The sequence below is a fragment of the Sebastes fasciatus genome, chromosome 7, assembly GCF_043250625.1.
Source record: "Sebastes fasciatus isolate fSebFas1 chromosome 7, fSebFas1.pri, whole genome shotgun sequence".
In the NCBI taxonomy this organism is placed as follows: Eukaryota; Metazoa; Chordata; class Actinopteri; order Perciformes; family Sebastidae; genus Sebastes; species Sebastes fasciatus.
In genome coordinates this window covers 21,991,401-22,014,103 of record NC_133801.1, presented here as the reverse complement: position 1 = coordinate 22,014,103, position 22,703 = coordinate 21,991,401, and the positions used below count along the sequence as shown (strand labels likewise).

The 22,703-nt window shown below is 40.2% G+C and overlaps 1 protein-coding gene across 13 annotated transcripts in view; it reads right to left on the bottom strand.

Annotated features, from left to right (window-relative positions):
* Positions 1-16,545: 16,545 nt before the first annotated feature.
* The window catches only part of LOC141771707 (muscleblind-like protein 1), an 80,419-nt gene continuing 74,261 nt past the window's right edge, over positions 16,546-22,703 (bottom strand). For 8 of the 13 annotated variants that reach the window (XM_074642251.1, XM_074642254.1, XM_074642256.1 and 5 more), the window contains 3 exons: positions 22,293-22,328; positions 21,558-21,649; positions 20,786-21,284 (listed from right to left, as the gene is read on the bottom strand). In XM_074642251.1, the coding sequence (XP_074498352.1) occupies positions 21,060-21,284; positions 21,558-21,649; positions 22,293-22,328 (353 nt within the window). In that variant the 3' untranslated portion in view covers positions 20,786-21,059. Of the gene's footprint in view, positions 20,132-20,785; positions 21,285-21,557; positions 21,650-22,292; positions 22,329-22,703 lie in introns of those variants that run through there. The other 5 variants (XM_074642255.1, XM_074642259.1, XM_074642260.1 and 2 more) reach the window with 3 other exon arrangements.

The window sequence follows — 22,703 nt, the reverse complement described above, 5'->3', positions numbered from 1 at the left end:
TGGGTAAATATGCTTGCTTTATTCAAATGTATGTATATATTTATTATAGGAAATTAATTAACAACACAAAACAATAACAAATATTGTCCAGAAACCCTCACAGGTACTGCATTTAACATAAAATAATATGCTCAAGTCATAACATGGCAAACTGCAGCCCAACAGGCTTCACAACAGCTGTCAGCCTGTCAGTGTGCTGACTTGACTATGACTTGCCCAAAACTGCATGTGATTATCATAAAGTGGGCGTGTCTGTAAAGGGGAGGCTCGTGGGTACCCATAGAACCCATTTTCATTCACATATCTTGAGGTCAGAGGTCAAGGGACTCTACTTAGGAGCGTTATTTAGCCTCCTTTGTGGCAAGCTAGTATGACATGGTTGGTGGCAATGGATTCCTTAGATTTTTTAGGTTCATATGATACCAATATCTTCACTCTAACTTTAAAACTGAGCCTGCTACCTTCCAAAGATCAATTGCGTTAATGTGGTAAAGATAGTAGTGGCGTTAAAACTAATTTACGTTAACACATTATTATCCCGTTAACTTTGACAGCCCTAATCGCAGTATATTGAATCGTAAACCCTGTATCATGATACGTATCGTATCGCCAGATTCTTGCCTATACACAGCCCTAGTGATAGGTAGAAGTGGAAATTGCATGATGCAACAAGTTTGCACGCTTTCTCACCCATTCTCTGTCTCACACACTTCCATTTATACATGCATGCCAACAATGTAATCGAAAACACAAGAAATGCACATAACAGATTAACCACATTGCAAAGCTTTCACCCACTCACATTTTCTTGTGTTGTGATTCAGTTTCTTAATTAACGTGATTGTTTTTTATTGCACACCACTGCCACGACACAGAGAAGCAGTTAATGGTTTTGGTTGCACACACAGAAACCAATGTTTAAAAGTTTTAATTATACAATGACACGCTTACGTGAAGCCACAAGACAGCATGCCATTTCAGACAAGTCTTGAGTGAATGCCTGAGAAATAAAAAGAAAACATTAGATGTTATGTGGAGACTTGAGAGCTTTCAGGAGTTGAAGTTAAGGGTCTCTTCTCCTTGTCAGACGGCTGCTTATCAATATTCTGCACCATGACAGGAGAGAGGGAGAGAAATGGATGAAACGCAGGAGGGAGGAAGACTTAAAAGGCAGATGAAGGGACGGCACACAGAGAGAAGTGACAACGGGATGCGTCGGTGACAGAGAGAGGGACCAAAGGGTGAATGAATAAAAGAGAAGCAGAGAGAGAGAGAGAGAGGACGAGGAAAGGAGACCCTGAATATAGAGCTGAAAACAGAGGGAGAGCAGATATGAAAAAAGAAAGGAAGCAACATTGTGTTACATCTGGGGAGAGAGAAGGGAGCGCCAAGACCCGAAACAATCCATCCTTTCTTGTTATTGGAGGCAAAGAAAAGGACAGGAAGGCAGCAGTGCACCATGGGAGTTCTGAGGCATTTAATTGGAAGATGAAGAGAAGCAGGCTGAGAGCCAGGTTCAAACTGAGAAGCACTGAAGAAAATAATTTGTGTTGAGGGCCAACTGTCAACCATGTCTCACTCTTAAGTTCAAGTTCTCTTTCAGAAGTAAGAAAACCTCATTCATAATCACACTGACAACGCAGTTGAGTAAAAATCCAGCCTTGCAATATAACTTTACTGACATACATACTTAAGGATGGTAATTTTTAGCTATGCTAGTGGCAGTCAGTCCACTTTAGTGCAGACAGAAATACTTCAGCAACTCTTGGATGGATTGTTTAATTCAGACCTCCATGTTCCCCCTCAGGATGAATTGTAATAAGTTTGATGATCCCTCAAGTTTTCCTCTAACGCCATCGTCAGGTCAAAATTTGTATATGCCCAATTCGATTTTGGTTTATACATTAAACTTAGATGGTGTATATGGTAAACATTATACCTGCCAAACATCAGCATGTTAGCATTGTCATTGTGTGCTGGCGTGCTGGCGGCAACCTCTGGTTCTGAAAAGTACCTTAAACCTCCATTCTTTCTAATGGCCAGCAGGGGGCGACTCCTCTGGTTTCAAAAACAAGTCTGATTGTATAGAAGTCTATGAGAAAATGAGCCTACTTCTCACTTGACTTATTACCTCAGTAAACATTGTAAACATGAGTTTATGGTCTCAATCTCTAGTTTCAAGTCTTCTTCAATGGTCCCATTTAGTGTCAAATAGACCATAAAGCAGAGTATGATTTAGGGCGTGGCTACCTTGTGATTGACAGGTCTCTACCAAGGCGTTGTCCACTCTGGGAGTTGTCCACTCCGCGAGTTGTCCATGTTTTCATCTTACAACTTTAACCCTTTTACAGTGTGTTTTCAGTTCATGAAAGTTAATTATAACATTTTTGGTCACCTAAAAATGTCTTATTCCGCATTGGGTTGTACTTAGCTCCACCCTCTCGTGTCACTCCTGGTTGCAAAAAAACAAGATGGCGATGGCCAAACCAAACTAGATGCTTCAAAACGGCAGTCCTCAAACTAATGGGTGACGTCACGGTGACTAAGTCCACTTATTATACAATCTGTAAACATAACTCCAAATGAGTCTGTGTCAGCTAAATGTGTCAATAAGCAACTGTTTGCTAAATCTGTTTTAATCACTTTCAGACATGTTTAAAAATGTGTGTTTTCAGTTCATGAAAGTTAATTATAACCTTTTTGGTTGCCTGGAAATTTTGATTCAACGTTTGATTTAGCTCCCTTCGTGTCACTTCTGCTTGAAAAAAAACAAGATGGCGACGGCCAAAAACTAAGATGTTGATGGCCAAAAAGCAAAATGACAAACTCGAGGCTTCAAAACCATAGCCCACAAACTTCTTATATGCAGTCATTGAGAGCGTGTTAGCATGCTAACATCAGTATTTAGCTCAAAGCACCAGCCTCACAGAGCTGCTAGCATGGCTGTACTCTTAGGCTTGTTTTAGAAAACAATAATCTAATGTAATTGGCATTTAATAAATCATTTCCCGTAATAAGCCTAAGACCATCATAGGTTAAACCGACATAAGTCGAGTCCATATTTTGAGACTATTCATTGAGATATTGCGCTGAGTTGCAGAGGCCAGTGGAACAGCAGCTGGCCTGAGGGTGAAGTCATAACTCTACAGTATGTGTAAGAACATATTTTAGCCTAAAAATGTCTTCAATAATTACTCTCCTGTTCTTAAACAACCTCAACTGTGTTCTGCTACTTGCTGTATATTGAACTACTACTTCCTCCTCCTTCCCCACATTCTTCAGTTTTCACCCCCTCCTCCTCCTCCTACTTCCTCAGACACATTAAACCAAAGAACAGATATGCAGCTTTTTTCATCTTCATATTAGATAGCTGTATGGTCTGGTGAGCACCAGTTTCCAAGCCTAATAAGGGGACAGAAGGGATTACAAGAGGAAGTCAGCACAACTTCAAACACTTCTCCGGCTTCATCCACTGACCTGTTATTATTGGCTAATTAATATTAGAATAGCAAATACAGATTAGTCAAAATATGATTAAATTGAAAACACTTGGTGGCTACATCAATCCAACAGTGGTTCAGACAAAATAGAGCCTTCCCGAGCAGCTGTTTGTTCTTGTGTGATAAAGTGTCAGTATGAGTCACGGCGCTATTGAGAATTATTCACACACGGGGTTCATGAGAAACTGCCTGCCTCAGGTTTGGCTGCCTACATGAATACATTCAAGCTGAAGGTCACACGGAGGAGCCTGATTGTGGGTCGGGCACAGAGAAATTAGACCGAATGGCTCTAAATAAAACAGCGTTTTAGAGTCGCTCTTTCTCTTTATCGCATTTTGACCTCCAGCAGGTTTTTTTTTTAAACACATTTCAGGTGTTTGATGATGGCTTCAACCTAATAAAACCTCATTTCGAGGAAAACTAACAGAGCTGTGCGAGGCCAGTGAAGAAAAAAGAGACAAATCTCAGCAAAAGGAGCCTCATCTTCTGCACTGTGATTGCTATCTTTTATATAAATGGCTCAAACATTTCCTGCTTCCTGTTAGTTCAAATGTAAGAATGTAGTACAAACACCAGGAAGCATTGGTATTAACATGTGGTGCGATGGGGCTGGATGGATGAAACGATCTGTTGAAGCAATATTTAGACATTTTTGGGAAAATCATTTATTTGCTATCGTGCCGAGAGTCCGATGAGAAGGTTGATACCACTCTCATATCTGTCCGTTACATATGAAGGTGCTGTATCTTCCGCACGGCTACGTTGATCTGTATTTTGAAGCATTCAGCAGGCCGGGAGCCTCAGCTATACTGGACACATTCAATTCTATATCGACCTGTAAGATGCGCTATAGGTTGATGTTATCCCCCGACTGTCATGTAAATAGAGCAGGTTGTAGATTAAATTAGAGGAAATGGCTAGCAATAGTGGAAACAATAGTGGTGGTGGCAACGTCTCACTGTCTGAAAGTACCTTAAAGCCTCTGAACGCCCACACAGGTTGTTTTCAGTTCTTCTGGTTGATTAGACTTCTGCTCAGGTTGAAGGTTGGCCAGAGCTTTGGTGGGATTATATTAGGTCACAAATCTTCATCTACCAAGGTGTAATTTGTAACCCCCTAACAGGTTTAACAAAGCTAAAAGGAGACTCAGGAAGATGTCCCTTGATTAGTCTACACACACCCACACAGTCCTGAGAAGAGGTCTAATCTGCCAGATTATCTGAAAACACCTGTGTGGGTTTTCAGAGGCTTTAAGACTACAGTTAGCAGAAGGTTAGCTTAGCATAAAAACTTGTAAATGAAGACAAAGAACGTTTATTGCTAAGAAGTGAAAGTCAATTATACGTTCCATTGCAACGCCGATGCCCAGCCGCAGACCTACGCCTCCGTCATTTTGGACTGTAATCGAGTCGACTACCACAATGACGCCAGTAAAACGTCCACCAACAAAGTGCTGTACAAAAGTAAAACAAAATGATTTCTATTCTATTGTCATATTTTTAATGTCTCTACCGAAATGGCCTGTGTTGAACAATACAAATATTATAAATATGCATACTATTATAACTATTTACTTACTTGCTTATTTATTTATTTAACTTTTTTGCACGGTCGCTGTGCAAAAAGCACAGTGAGCGATGGACATAAATAAAAGTTCTCAATCAATCTCAATCATTTTCATGTCAAGGACCTCCAAAATGGATGTCCAATAGACCACAGACCATTGATGTATAAGAGGTTGTGCCCTGTGCTTTTGCCCTGTGTGTTAGTAAATAGCCTACAGTTACAATAAATTATGTTTATGTCCTGCCTCTAGCACTACTAGCTACTGGCCGATAGCCGGTGGTTTGGGAACAGAAACGTTAATAAATCCACCACCGTACAGACTTACAGCCCATGGGTGTGTTATAAGATAATAAAACGGATGAATTACAGCCAATATATCCATTATTACAGCCTCTGATTTACAGAGTCCTCTTTATACACTCATGGTGTATTTGAGTTTCGCCTCTTTGCTTCTACACTCTTTGACGGAGAGAAACGGCTGTGTCCCAAAGGTTAACAATCCAGCGGCTGGCACCTAAAACTCACTATTTCACACGTTATATTTGTGTAATCTGTACATAAACCTATATTTTTCAATCAGCTCCTGACTTCCAGCTTCATATTGAACAGGCAGACATGAGAGTGGTATCAATATTCTCATCTAATTCTCAGCAAGAAAGCTTATAAGTCTTGCATATATATGTGGAACCATTCCTTTAAGAAAACCTTGTAAAAAAAAAAACACCGTGACCAATGACAAAGCTGATCAATTTTGGATCTTTCTTATTTAGGAAAGGAGCCGCTACAACCACCACTGGAAAAATTAATTTGAAAGTAATGTAAAGCAGCGCATAAAGCAACCACTTGAGATGAGATCTCGGTTTGAGATATAACATCTGAGAGAAGATACTGAGAGAAGAGGAGAGCTGCATATAGATCCTATATGCCAAACTGCCTGTCTCAGCAAAGGCCCCTCTCACTCTTCCTAAATCTTTGAATTAATTACATCACCGGTGATTTAGATGCCAACTACCACTGTGCCGCGGTGAACAGACTGCTTTATGAGCTAAACATGGATGGCAAAGATGGACGAGATAAGGAAGAGTGAGGGAGAAAAACGGAGAAGGAGCTGTTGAAGAAACTCATTAATGAGAGGGATGGATTAAGGGTGTAACACACACACGTACATGAGCGGCATACTGATTTATACCAGGTCTACCCCGAAGTAAAGATTTATATTAAAGCTTGAAATAATCTGTCTTTGGACTGAACGGGTGATCCCCCACCTCTCCTCCCCTCCCCATCTTCCCAAGCTGGAGGCTGCGACTGTTGACTTGAATCCATGTTGGCTCCTCACTCATGTAACTGGTCACTTTCTCCTCCTAGCTGTCCACAGAGTCCTGTCACAGAGATGAAGTTTAGCCTACACCACAGCTGTTGCAACAGATTTTTTCCTTCTTTCTTCCTGTGGGCTGGTGTCACAGTGGGATCTTTCTTCAGGCTTTGTTTCTCTCTGCGCGGCTCTCGTTCTCTTGTCAAGTTCCCTCGCTGCCGCTTCGTTCGTCCTCAAATAGCATCACACAGTGTAAAGACAAACGACTGGCTAATTATCTCACAATGAAGGATGTCGCACAGTATGTTAATAGGACCTACGCCGTGCCTTCCCTGACCTCCCCTCTCTTTCCTTTATTCCCGTCTTTGTGCGCTACACGTAACGCCGAGGGACATCCTGTCACCATGTGAATAGTGGCCGTTCATCTCTGGGTACAGCTGTGCCCTCAGTACGCTCTTTGTGTGACCCATATTCTGTTAGCAAAATGCCCTGCCAGTTGTTATGTACCCCCGTGACTTGTTCTTCTTCCGCTGCTATCTAAGACCGAAAATATTCAGTGAACTGCAAATTTCTGTCAGTGAAGTTTGGTAGAGGCTAGAAGTCATACCGTACGCCTGAAAACGACATGTGGCGTTGTGATTGTAGTTTAAAGGCTGCTGTTCAACTTTTCGCTGCATCATTGAATTCCCATCTCAATTACAATTACTTCAAGTCTTCTGTAACTCTCTTGAGTCTCTTAGAAACGAGCACTACTGCTGGACAAGAATGAAGAAAAGTGATTTTATTTATGATTTGTAACAAAATTCTTCCTGTGATCATGATGGAAGCGTCTCAACCTTAAATGGGTGTAAACAAACTCTCTTTGTACTATATGGGCTTATAACAATCCACAATATACACATGCCACATGCACAACTTCATACATTGCTGGATCCATGGAGACCGGAAGTCATGGACCCCAATGGAGGGAGAAAACTGGCGCCCCCTGGTGGAACATTGGATAGTTGAAGGTCTATGAAACGTTCTACTACGATTACACAAAAGAAAGAAATTGTAAACTGTGCAGTGTTACACTTTTGCTTAAAGTTACTGTGATGAACATTCAACTGGTTATGAAACAGCTTCAATTTAATACTGATGCCTCTATATGACTGACATAAGTAAACGAGCCCATCAGCAAGAAGACTGGCTATTTCTATATTCTTAAAGGTATAATATGCAACAGTTGTCGGTTAGTGTTTGTAAACTCACCGCAAAGTCAAAGTTGACCACACCTCCTCGGCTCAACTAGTCAGAGAGAGAGAGAGAGAGAGCAGCGATGGTTGAGCGAGCTATAGAGTGAATAGAGAGAGAGAGAGAGCAGCGTCAGTGGGAGCAAAGCAGTGAATCAGATTAATAAAACGTCATTTTTTTGGATTGTTTCACAGCGGTTATCGTTCTAAAACATGAATAATCACATAACTAACACTGCACAGCCCCTGTGGGAAGGTGCCGAGTTGCCGGATTTTGAATGAATGCAGCCGAAAGGCAGGCTGCCCCTCTCTGCCAATAGCAGCACACAGCAGAGGAGAGACAGAGGAACAGGGGAACTCACAGCGATGTAAAAAATCTCATCTGTCAGATATGGCCGCAAAGCATCTAAAGGTGATTTGTGCCCATCAATGTATAATGCTTGTGCATTGGTATCAGAAGCCGACAGGCATGACAAAGCCTGAACGAGCTGTAAACCCTGCGCGCTGTTATTGGCTGGGGGTTACACTTGGGGTGTAAAAAGGCAGCCCAAAGGCTGTTTGCAGATGCCCAGAAGCGTCCTGAGTAAATCAAAATAATAAGAAAAGAGAAAATACAAGCAGAGGGCAGGGTCTCTGTAGATATAGACACCACCACGCACTTCTAATGGGACATAAGTGATGATTGAGAGGGATTCTTTTTTTTAAATTAACACAAAATTAAAATTCCTTGTAGTTGCTTTACACAGTGTTTAAGTGTGTTTGTGGGTTCAATCTGATGGTGTATCATAATGTGGATCTTATAAATTATATACATTTATGATCATGTCAACACTGAGGACTTAGAGGGAATATAAGAAGAACGTATGTGCTGTTTGGAGAGGATTTCCAAGGCTGATTTAACCATGACAAAGGCCACTTCAAACTTACAACAACAAATAATAAGCATCAGTTACAGTAATAGTCAGTTATGTCAAACATAACAGTCCAGTAAAACACTGGAAAGAGATGGATGTGCACTTAGATGCACGTTAGCCATGCATCAATGAACACCAATTACGGTAAACGTGCGTGTGCGTAGGCATTTGCCTAATCTGTCAGGTCCCATTGGGCTGCCAAAGTTTGTTTTACCTACAGATTAATGCTCCTTTTGCCCCTTACATGCTTCCTACACTATGTTCCCAAGTGAGAGGCTCCCTCTTTTGAAGGACTCTAAAGGTAAAGCCTTTCTAGGACTGCTATTTAACTGCACCTTTTCTAGTCTAAGCCTCGCAGCGAGCAAAACTAATTGTGTATTCAGGCAGTCCTCTTAAAATGTTAAAGTTGACATAGTCCAAGTTTACCACCAGGGAGTTGCCCTGAAAGTGTCAGCAGAGGTAAATATCAATGGGATAGGTACGTTTGAGGATACAGAGTAGAGGATGTTTGCTTCCAACTTTCAAAGGCCGACGCACACAGTAGCACTAAACGGAACAAGGGATTCAGTTACACGACTCCATCAAAACACAATCACATTGCAGCTTTGTTATTGGACGGTTGGTGTTAAATTCTGTGATGGACTTCAACCGGCCAGATCGATACTGCTCCCCCCTCCAGGAGGAGATGACATTAGAACCTAACCTGCTACTCCCACTCTTTTTCTCCATCAGTGCAGGAAAAATACACTCGCAGACACTTAACGGTAAACACAAACACACATAAACACACTTACTGTAATCAAATACACCTGGCTGCACGCACACACTCCCGCATACACCCTAGAGGAAATTGGATGTTTGAGGCTAGCTCCAAGTAGCACTCAGTGAAAGTCAAGTGGTGACTCAGCAGACATGATAACCGCGAGGGAGAGACAGCAGCAGCAGGGTTTATCCCCTTTCCATTCTGCCCTCTTTTTTTTTAGATGGGTAGTGGTGGGGGACAGGGGATGTTTAGGGGTAGATAGATAGTCAACATCAGATGTCACATAGAAGTGGTGTACATCATCTGAAGGCTGGGAACCTGAAGACTCATTTGAGATGCAGCTCAGCACTGTGTGTCAAATTGTTCTAGTTGTTAATAAGAAATAAAAACTAATTCATTAATCAATTAAAATAAATAGTGAAAGTGTATTAGAGCGTGGAACATGATGATATACGTTTGTGATGGTCATTCCCATGCTTTATTATGTCTCATAAATTGTTGCAGCAATTTTTTAGGTTGAAACCATTTGTTACAGATTTGGTGCTAAATTTAACCATTTTTTTACCACTCGAGAATTGATAAAAATGATCAATAATCCCTCCAAAATACTTCATTAAGTAACCAAGACCTTGAGGAACACCATAGAAAAAGCCATGCTGTGATTTGGTTTCAAAATCTTTTGACATTTGGAGATTTCTGCAAGAATTGCATTTTTCGGCGATTGAATAGCGAGCACTTTTGTTCTGGAAACTTCTCAGAAACCCCCTTATTGTCGATCTACCTAGGACGCCATCCATCCTCTGAATGCCCTAGGTCTCTAGTTTGTGGCTGTAAAGTTTCATGAGACTGTGATTATCCTAGAGGTCACCACAGGTCATTTTTATACAGTGAGGTCAAGTTTTAAAAAATGGTCGCACTCCAATGAAATGGCTACTATGGGGACTAACATCATCACACATGAATACAATTGGGGTCATTGGATCCACAAGAGTCTCAACTTTACAGTGATACCCAATTTATCTAATTGTCTCTTTTTGTTTGCACATAAAAACCCCTCTGATGCTTATTTTCTCTCATCTGTTTTTTTTTATCTCTGATCTAAAAGGAAACACATCGTCATTATTTCTTTACGCACTCACTGCCACATCCAATACTTAGTGAATTTAAAGACTCACTTCTTCTGGCACCATCGCCTTCTCTTCGTTCTTCGTTTCGGTTCTCCGCTCTCCTTTCTTTCGCTTGGTTTCACCCTCACTTCGTCCTCCCTCCCTTGTTTCTCATTATTGCCTCCATAATGAGGTCAGTCCATTAGTCCATCAGGGGGTCAGTTAGAAAAAAAAAAAAAGGTCTAACCCCTTAATTGAACGGACATCCCTCATCACTGTTTGGTCTCTATCTATAATTCACAAATAAAAGTGTTGACATTTTTAATTGTATTCCTCAGTATTTTCCTCCCCTGAGAGGTAATTCATTAAATGACATTTATTGTGCATTAATGGGCAGTTACGGCTGAGTGTGTCCACAATTCGTTTTCCTTTTTTCCTCCCCCACATGACAACTTGGCTGGGGGTGCAATCTTTTTTTATCCTCACACACCCACAAACCTGCACACTATTCAGCCTTCTTTGTTGTTTTTAAAAAAAAAGAGCCCTAATTGAAAAACTGGGCATGTTGAGGGGGCAGTGGTAAGTGAGATTCATGACGCGTTGCGGACATAAGGTCGTACATCATACTTTGTGAGGCGGGCGACAGAAGCTGCCATTATTGGATCAGCGTTGCTTCATTAAGTCTCCACACGACACAGTCTGCCGCTAACGCCTGTGGACAGAGACACGGAGGGGAGAGGAGAGAGAACTGAGACGGAGACGTTGGGACAAAAGCTGGGAGGGAAAGAGATCGAGAGGAAGAGACAAGGGGAGAGGGAGCTCACAACGGAGACAAAATTAGTTGTGCAAGAAAAAGACAGGGAAAGAGAGACATGAATGTGAAAAAGAAACCAAATCACAATCATTCACAATTTTTCTGCAATTCAATGTAATTTGATGATTCCATTTTTTTCAGGCCGATAATCTGACTTAGAAATCGGCGAGTAAGGAAACAATGCATTAGGGATAATGGCCCTGCAGCTTCCTGTTTATGCTGGCTTAGTCAACATTTCCACAGCAACTCAAGCAGTGAGTTGGCTAACCCTCCAGCAGCTCACTGCATCCAAGTTTCAGATAATTTCCATCCCTTCCGTCCAACTATCTGTCCGTCTCATTTATGATTTCATTTGATTAGATTGTGCAATGATCGGAGGAAGATAAAGCACCAGGAACAATCATCTCGGCCTATTCAATATACTTGTATAATGAAAGAATCCAAAGATGTAATATATGCATCGCTCCAGTGACGGACTAACAGGTGATTGCAGATTCCTACATAGTGCAGTCACTGCTGGACTGTGAGCTCCCAATCCACAAAGAGATAGATGGTGCTATCTGGTGGCTGTACTGTGCATCACATCTTTGAGCCAGCAGCATGGTTAGGATTATTTTGCATTAGAGAAGGACACCTTACCTGCTGTGACCGCGAACTATGAAGACCCCTACAAGCTGGCACAGGTGCTTTTAAATTATTTGGGCTAATTAGACTGGACTGTGTGCACAGACTGTGCTTGAGGTCAAATCAACTGGATTAACTGAAAACATCTGCTTCTGTGAACCAGGGGGCATATTTCATACCATTTTAAATGCTAAAATGCTGACATGAACATTGTCTGTGTACATGCTATTTTAGTAGAATTAATTGCCTCGATATTTGAAGGGTATACCTCACCGCATTGACTTTATTTGCTGCTTAAAAAAATGCATCTAAATGAAGTCACATTCAGATTTTATCGGTACCTGTTTCTCAAAGGCACATTATCTCTATCTCAATTCAAATCTATGCTGCTAATTAGAAGCTTCAGTGGGTAGGACAAACTGATGCATCATGCAGAGAGAGATATATCTATAAGCTAATAGGATTTTAATGAATAACAGTATTGATTTGGAGTCACTAAGTGCAATAAAAACATTTAAATATATATCTGTAACATGTTGGACTAATGGTGGTGTTTGTAAGATAATTATGCTAACTGACTATGAGTAAGTGTAAATATAAAAGTTACTGCACATATACAGTAATTAAATCACAGAATTATGTAACTAAAACAGATATATTTGACAGGAGAGGGGATTTTATGGTGACTAAATCAGAACCTTTTAACAGGATACAAATATAAATTGTGTTTGCTTTAGCTGCTATTGGACTTGCAATCAAAAGTATCTGAAATTAGTAATGTAAGACATGTTTCACCTATTTGGTGATAAATTATGTATTGATCAGAGTTCTACCCACTAATAGCCTCTTTAACTCTGTAATGTAAATGGCAAATGGCCTGTTTAAATACTGTGATAGGCCTATACGCAATAATACTAGAACTGCATTCAGTCACAGTGGTGCATCTGTAATTATGTTAACATGTCATTGAATTTCCTTTATAACATGTTTCTCAACATATTCAGAGGATTAACAACACTAATTTATCAGGTGGTTTTTCATAACGTTTTGGCTCAGTGTTATGTGACATCACTGTTCCTGTTTTCGTGCTTATTAGTGATTGGTTATCAATTAAATTTTGGCATGGCATTAAAATAGCAACAGACAACTATTTGCTATGTAAAGAGGAGGAATGTCTACCCGAGCTTCTTCTCTGTGCTTTGTTTACGTAGCTGGTCTGGCCGCGCGTGCATGTTATTGTGTATGAGCGTGCCCCACTGGCTAGCTCATGGCTGCAACTCTGCACTGCGCTTATACGGCAGTTAAAGCTGATAACGCCATCCCGACCGACTGCTAGTTGCCGGCTCAGCCATCGCCATGTTGAGAGCTGTGTAGAGGCAATCATTCAATCATGGATATGCTCTGAATTTCGAATTTAGCACCTTTAAATTGTTTAAAATTTGGGGAAATGTGCTTATTTGCTTATTCCAGGACTATCCCCCCTTGGCACGACACAAAGCGCCTGGGTCAGTCCTTCATGCTTGTAGCCATCAGGCTCCACAACCAAGGCTGACCCCCATATGAGAACTATAAGGACTTTAAGAACTTTAAACATGCACTATCTGCCTTTAAATATGCACTATCAACCTTTAAACATGCACTATTTACCTTTAAACATGCACTATCTGCCTTTAAACATGCACTATCTGCCTTTAAACATGCACTATCTGCCTTTAAATATGTACTATCTACCTTTACTATCTGCCTTTAAACATGCACTATCTACTTTTAAACATGCACTATCTGCCTTTAAATATGTACTATCTACCTTTAAACATGCACTATCTACTTTTAAACATGCACTATCTGCCTTTAAACATGCACTATCTGCCTTTAAATATGTACTATCTACCTTTAAACATGCACTATCTGTAACCATCTTGGACTCCAACCACTGGCGCACTTTACACTTACTTTACACTATACATCCTATATACCACTTTATAGACTGCACATATGCACATATTACATTTATTTATTGCACATACTACATTTATTTATTGACGGACTGCATACACTATGTTCACCCATTCACTCTGTATCTTTTATATCTCTATTATTGTTTTTGTAATTTTTGTATACCTTTACCTCTCCTGTGTTTCACTCTGTTTGCTGATGTTGCTGCTTTTACACCTGAATTTCCCTCCGGGGATTAATAAAGGTTCATCTTATCTTATCTTATCTTATCTCTTGGATGGGTGAAGAGAGTTCTCAGAGTTGCCTTGCAACTTTAAAGTGACGACAAGACTGCAGGAAGTCACTGTGCCCGGCCAAGAAATAGTCCAGCATATAACCCCTCTGTAAAACCACAACTTTTAAATTGAACACCTCTGTTTTGAACAGATTAAAGTAACAAGATATAACATGATAATTAGAGAGCTTTAGAGGTGCTGGTAGGTGGATTTTGTTAGGGTTAAGGCAGATCCAGGTTAGCTGTTTTATCTTTTTGTGCTGAGGTAACTGGCTGCGGGCTGCAGCTTTATATGCACGATATGAGAGCTGTACTTTAATTGGACAGAACAACAGCTACAATCCCCATATACCGTGTATGAAATAATACGTCTTGAGGAAATTCTTCTTCAGTTCATTTGTATATTTTTATTACATTTTTTTTATTCATAACAGCAAGAATCAAATATAGCAATGCAGGCCCTGTGAAAAAATGTGTCATGAACTTTTTTCTCTTTCCACACATGTCCATCAAAGTTGGCACAGCACACCACAGGTTATATTAGCTACATTCATGACTTCAATTATGACATGATGTTGTAGTTAATAAAACCCCAGCAAACACTTTCCTACCAGCTTCAGAAGGTACACTCCCCCACCTCTATTTCAGTTCTGGTTTCTTTCGCACACATTTCATTCTGATGAGATTATATTTTATGGCTTTAGACTGCGACAATCAGAGGTTTTCTCTTCACAGGTGCTTTTCAGAGGAGGCGGCCGCTATATGCGAACATGACACATCTTTTCAGAGGGCCCGGAGCAGTAAAAACAAGCAGAAACAAACTGCAGCAGAAGACAGAATACATCATATTAGCACTACGAGCAGAGAAAACAAACAAGAAACGAAAAAAAAAGTTCAGTTTACATTATATCATAAACGTAAGCATGCGTGCTTGTAGGAGATGAGAGATGACGAAGATGATCAGGACACAAACGACTTAATGACCAAACCACAAAACAGTCTGAAATGATTCTTAAATTCTGCCTGATGTTGAACTACATTCCCGTTTGGTCAGTTTCATCTACTAGAAGCACAGCTTACATAAACATAAAGAACATACTTATAGCTATGGTGTTTGTGTTGCATGTACTCTCCAAGTGGTTAAACTTTAGTGAGTATATTCTCAGGATTTTTTTTTTTTAAATAAACCACTATTCTATTTTTGTATTTTTTTTAATATATATTTTATTCCATTACATTGATAGAATATTGTATACTGTAAATACATCTTTCTGTGTAACATGTTTTCTTATTCAATATTACTGGTGTGTTTTTTTATTTTTTTAACGGTATATGTATTTCCTTTAACATGCATTCCTCTCTGAGTAAAGTAAGGAGACAGGACGTGTTGTGATTGGTTGGGCCTGGGAGGGCGTGGCCATGACACACAGACCTGTCCATACAGGCAGGTTAAGCCAAGTTCACACTACACGACTTTCAAAGTTGTCAGATCGTTGTACTGTTCACACTACACAACTTGCTGGCTTGTTATCGGGAGTCTTTAATCGTCTTTAGTTGTCGTACTTTTCACACTACATGACTGACCGGCGACTGGGGGTCACCAGGGGTGTAAGAAAATATTTAAAATATTGAGTATCGCGATATTACGTTTTGTGTTACTTAATCGATTCTCAAAAACACTGTATCAATTTTTAATTAATAATTCACATGCAAAAAATAACTCAGTCAATACTTTATTTCATTTGCGCCGTATGAGTGTATGTTTCCTCTCAAAGTAATTCTATTATGTTGGATGTTACAGGGACTGTAATAAATGCAAATGCAGATCCCACTGTTCTGATTGCATTAAATAAGTACTCTTTTGTACTCAGATTTTATACATATGGCGGTGTGTATATATGTATCTTTATACTTTGACAGTTTTCTTTTTAAAATTAGATTAAAAAAATTGCAATATATCGTCTTGCTTACCGTATCGCAATATATCGCGGTATATTGAATCGTAACCCCTGTATCATGATAAGTATCGTATCGCCAGATTCTTGCCAATACACAGCCCTACGGGGTCATACAAATGTTTCACCAGGAGGAATCCCTGATGAGGTCTCCAAACTACATTTTGTCACGAAAACACACAAAAGAAATACAGGGTAAATGACGTCATACCATGCGCGAGACACATTGCTGATGTTGTTGTTGGCACATGTGTTCACAAAATAGCCTGTTTCCACACTCTTTTTTTTTACTATTTAATCCTCTAGAATCAACAACAACTTTGCTCCGTGTTGCAAATGCAACACATACAGTAATTTCCTATTGTTGCTGGCGACCCCTCCTCCCCCAGGTTTCCCCTTAACCGGTGTCTTGCACTCTCATTGGCTGTAGCTCGTGGCCGGAGTCCCCGACAGGTCCAGATATTTAGCATGCTAGATATCTCACACATGACGCTGGTGCACCGATGTGCGATCGGCGAGCCAATGCCGATTTGCTGCTGATCTGTGGCTTTTCTCGGGGAGCTTCACAAACTGTCGGGTAGCGGAACCTCAGGGCTAAAGTCGTGTAGTGTGAACTTGGCATTAGGGGACCAGACAAACCCAGTCAGGCCCTTACGCTGGAGGGTATAGTGGACGCCTCCTCCGGAAGGTTACCTGGCAAACTACAAGCTGCTGACAAAAAAGAAGAGCAACACTTGGCCTTTTCTGAAACGGGTCGGAGAGCGAGAACTCAGTGCCCTTTTTGATGCAAGCAATTTTGTTCAGCCTTTCATAAGATTTTTTTTTTTTGTTATCCTAGCAAAATTCCTTGTCGTTATAGACATTATTTTTTTTATTCAAAATAAGATCTCAATATACATGATTCTCTCTTTTTTGACTATGTACAGAAGTGCAAAAAAGTCAACCTTTATCACCTTTATCGCCTCGAGTTTCCCCACCCCACCCTTGTTGTTTGCAGTCGGCTGAGTACGAGACGAGCGTGCAGACTCGGTTCCCTACTCGCCACGTTCACCTGACCCCGCCAGCGACGCCCCCGAAAAAGTGATCAAATATGCAGCTTGTTTTCCAACATGGCCCAATTTCCAGGGAGAGTAAAAATATTAAAACAATAGTTACTATTTGAAATGGATACAGTAGAAAATAACATCTTTACTCTAAACATCTAAGATTTTTATAATAGTCTTTTTTTTCTTATATGACTAATTACAAACCTTACAATCGTTAAAATATTACTCGGTTATCGGCGACGGTTGCCACAGTGACAACTTAGCCTCTCTGTTCTATTATTTCATCACTGTTTAGATACTCATATAAAACATCTTTTGTTCAAAAGAACACAAAAAAGACTAGAGAAATGAACAATATGCATACAGCTCAACAATATGCATAACGTAGAAAATATCGAGTTCACAATCATAATCATACTAAAATTAACATCACATGGAATTTCAGGAAACTGTGCATGAGGAACACACAAACACACACTTTTTTTTTTTAAACCTCATATTCATTATAAGAAAGATAAATATAATGAGCAAAAACTTAAAATCCGAACAAAATAAAACACTCCTCATCTAAAGAAAAATAACACAAGAACGTTAAGAAAACACTGACAAAAAAGTGACAATTACATAGTGCTCTGTGTGTATGTGTGTGTGTTAATAATATGGCGTGGATTAGGCAACTGGATGGTTCAAAATGGCATGTTGCATTGTGCTGACCCGATGGTACATTCTAAGGCTTTGGATGAGTAATACAATCGTTTATATTCTTGCCACTTTCCCTGTACTATCCACCGATTTAAATATGCCTGAAGAACACCCAGAACACAACGAAAACAAAGAGTTCTAGAGATCTACTCTAAACACCCGATCCTACTTTGGGCTCGCTTGTGCGGCCCACACATTTTAAAAATTTAGTCTACCCACAATATCTAGTAACAGTGACACAAAAAGACTTTGGCTGACTATCTGAAAACAGCTCTCAGGTAGACGTATTAAACAAATATTCTTAAATATGTCAGACTATATATACACACTACACTCAATCTACTTTGACAATCTGCCTTCAAATGTGCATAAAACGAAAAACAAATCAGGTCATACGAATCCGTCACCAGTTGCACCCTCGATTTTGACTTCTGTCTCACAGCAGTTTGGATACCAACTGATCGCCCTGTTGTTTCAAAGCTATTCATCGTAACATCTTCATCATTAGGAGAGTCTTTGGTCTCTCGCGCAGGCAGGCCAAGACCCCACATACAACTCATCTGATTTTTAGAGTCAATAGACTTAATGATCATGGAGAGATCTGTGTCAGCATAGATCCAGTCATTTCCTGTCTAAACAACAAAGTCTGAGAAGAAAATAAAAAAAGCGATTCATTCAGTAGAAGATTTGAGTAAAGCAGACAATTTGGGGAAGTTAAAGGGATAGTTTGCGTGTTTTAAAGTGGGGTTGTATGAGGTACTTATCCATAGACAGTATATTATCTACAGCAGGTGACGGTCGGTGTGTCCCCAGTTTGGAGCAGCAGACAGGAGTTACCGCATGGAAGCAAAGCAATGTGCTGCTGTGGACGAGGCCGGCAGCAAAACGTATTTTAGCCACCTAAAAGAAAGGCTCACCTAAAAAAATAAATATCCGGTTCAGTGTACGCTATATTTAGGATATTTTCACATATTTACCTTGCCGTCAGACGAAACCGCTGTATCCATCTATGCTCTTGCCAAAGCCACCAGACTCCATTGAAAAAAACTGTAATTTCCCCTCGCAGAACACGGGGGTTGCTGGTCTACCGCTGCCTCGATCGGTTAGTTTGTTTGTGCTATTGTGTGACACATAATACATATATCATATAATAATACAAACAAACTAACCAATCGGGGCAGCGGTAGACCAGAATATCCTGTGTTCTGCAAGGTAAAATTACTCTTTTTTTCAAAGGAGTCTGGTTGTTTTGGCGACAACAAAAATAAAGGCAGTTCCCTGATGGAAACATAGACTGTATAGCTGTCTCATGGCAAGGTAAGCTCACAAAAACATTCTAAATATAGCGAACACTTAAACTGATATTTGATTTTTTTTAGGTGGGCCTTTCTTTTAGGTGGCTAAAATATGTTTTGCTGCCGGCCCTGTCCGCAGCAGTAACATTACATTGCTTTGCTCTCATGAGGTAACTGCTGTCTGCTTCTCCAAACTAGCGTGCCGACCGTCATCTAATGTACCTCATACAACCCCACTTCAAAACACCCAAACTATCCCTTTTAATCTAATCAGCAGTGGTGCAATTGGGAATCACAGGTAATGACAGGTCACAACGTTGGACACTACATGCTGTCCGAGAGAGAAAATAGATGCATTAAAGGGAATTGTTGAGTTTAACGCTTTGTAGAACTGCTTCAAAACCATTCATGAGATGTATGGCACTTTACAGGGATGCCTGCAAGGTTAGAGACATGTGCTTAAGAGATAGAAAGGTAGGCTACAAAGGTTTGAAAGACACCGCACAGACATTCAGTTGCTATTTTGCCTCTGAGTGCACTCATGTGATTTTCCCTTATCACCGGTTTAACAAAATAAAATCATAAACAATGCATGCATACGTGATTCAGTCAGATCATTCGTTTCTTTTACCTCAAATGAAATACAAGGTGCACATTCTGTGTAAACAAATGAACACATTTAGGTCAAAGACCACCAACCAATAAACAAACAAACAACATAAGTCATGATTCTTGGTCAATGGACGTACCAATCAAGTCAATGACAACTGCTCCGCTCGTTTACCTCATGTTAACATTCAAAGTGTGTCCGGTGAATAAAGGTTAAGTTGCCTCCACAGAGCGAAAGGCAGTCTTTAATGCAAATGATGTTCTTTTTCTGTTGTTGTTGTTGTATAATAGTGTGTGCATGAAGTTCACATGAAAACGATCCTAACAAACTGTGCCTCCTATGTTAACATGCAGATTTATCCCAAACCCATTTGGATTTGGTTCTCCGTCTTGCTCTCGATGTTACAGGCATGAGGGGTGACCGCTAATCTTGGACTCGACACCAACGAGCTCCAGCTTCCATCTGGAAAGAAGTTCACAAAGCACAAAAAAACAGATGTGAAGGAAGAGAACGAGCTGTAACAAAGCTTAGTTAAAACGTTTCTTATAGTTTTGAAATTGGACCCAATATTTTTACAAAACCTTGAATTACGTGTAAAAATTTGTTTACATCAAATGCCAAACATTTTTAAAATTCTTGCTTTCTACAATGTTTGGTTCCAATGCATAACTCCTGTAATCCACAAATCCATAATTAGTGAGCTTTAGAGGTGTTAGTAGGCGGATTTTGTTACCTTTAGGCAGAGCCATGCTATCCCTCCCCCCCCGTTTCCAGTCTTTATGCTAAGCTAAGCTAACTGGCAGCTGCCTGTAGCTTCATATTTAGCATTTGAGAGTGCTATCAATCTTTTCATCTAACTCTATAACAAATCGTATTTCCCAAAATTTCAAATGATTCCTTTAAAGGAACAGTGTGTAACATTACGGGGGACCTATTAGCAGAAATGGAATATAATATTAATAACCATGTTTTCATTAGTGTATAATCACCTGAAACTAAGAATCATTGTGTTTCCGTTAGCTTAGAATGAGCCCTTCATAATTACATTGGGTAACGTGAGTCGCAGAGTGCAAAACCGTGGTACCGCCAGCCGCCGTCTGACTTCCGTTGCTCCTAAAGTAGTGTTACTATGGTAAGGATGGCTTCTTAGGGAGACGAACGGCGTTACCACGGTTTTGCACTCGGTGGCTCACATTAGCGGAGGGGTACTCTGATGGTTGCTATCTGCAACCACACCACTAGATGCCGCCAAATCCCACACACTGTCCCTTTAAGTTTTACAGAACTTGAATAGAGATTTTGCTATGTATAAATAATAACAAAACAACGATAACAGCCTGGACTAAAAACTTTGTCAGCTGCAAAAAAAAATGCAGTTGTGGCAAACCCTTCACATAACAGTTATGTAGCTGTTTGGGTACAAAGTAGCAGACAGTACTGGTCCCAATGCAGTGTGTGTGATGTCAGAAAGAGGTGCAGTACATACTGTTCTGATTAAGACTCCTACATCTGGGTCACATACTTGTGACTCGTCAGATGGTCTGCAGATATCATTGGAATCTGATTGAGAGGGCGAAAGAGAGAAAGAGAGGGGGTGAAAGAAATATACAGAAGGCTGGAAAGAAGGAGGGAGACGGAGACACCAGTTGAAATGAGGACAAACAGCACTTCATCTTAAGTTGATAATAAAGATAAGCATTGTAACTATCTAAATAATCACAGTATCAGATGCTCTGAAAAGCGAGCAAAGAGCAGAGATGAGCCTTGTGCACCATTTATGCATTTTGCAGTAAGAGGCACATGGGAAACATCAGATATAAAAAGATACGGAAAAGTCTGAGCTGATACCAGAAGTGAAAAAGAGAGAGGAGGCAGGAGAGGAGCAAACCTGATTGGCTGTTGCGGTTGCAAAGGGAACACTTGTGGCAGATGTGTTGGCTGCAGACACAGCGCCCGGATTAGCACCGTGCATCATGGGTACTTGGAGGGAAAGATCACACAGGCATTTGATTTTAAATTTTTTTTATGTTAATACTTCATGTGTATGTCTGTAGGATGCTGATAAACATGAGGAAATCTGTTGATAGTTTTAAATATCTTTAAATCATATCTATTTATTCCCTTACAGGAAATTTACAGTTAATTATGACTACAATGCAAAAATGTATCTTAGAGCAGCAACTACTATATCTACCACTACTTCCACTACCAATAATAACTCTTCATGTTTATACAACATGTAAAACCAGACAGTATAATGAGGTTAGAGAGCTTGGGATGGAAGTATAATGAAGCAAGGGTCGGGGGGATTTTGAACCGCAACAGACATTAGGTGACAGACAGACTTGTGGCAGAGCAAAAAGGGGTTCATTCCGCACCACAAAGATGTATTGGAGAGCATAATAAAAGACATAACTTCCAATTTAAATGACACAATCACAATGTACAATTCATTTTTTATCAGCCACACTGTTGGCTGAAGAGAGAGATTACATAATGCCATTTTAGGCTACTGTCAATGTGAAAATGTGAGACTGTGCTCACACATTATGTGGTGAGATGAATGACACGTGAGTGACTGCAATGGGCTCAAAGATAATCAATAAGGAAAGCTGGCACCTACCAACACTTGTTGCAGGTGCCATGCAAAATATCGAGCCTGCCCATCATGCATTGCAACGGGGAGTGGAGTGAATAGGGGGGAGAAGAAATCAAGAAAACCCATTACAAGTGTTATACAGTCAGACACATTGGATTGAACATGAATGTGAACAAACTGTGAATGTGTTATACAGCTGATTGGTTATTAATAATTACACAGAAGAATCATTCCTTTGCACACATCACAGTTGCTGCAACTGCACATACTGCACAGCATAGGAAGCATATGCATGAGATATATAAAGGTCTGGCTCTCAACGCTCACTGCTCCATTAACTGGAAGGGGAAATTAAACACTACCACAGGTCCCATTTTCCTGTCGGCAGCGTTAACAGCTGTTTGCTCAGTGGTGGTTTTGAATGACCTGCTTTCA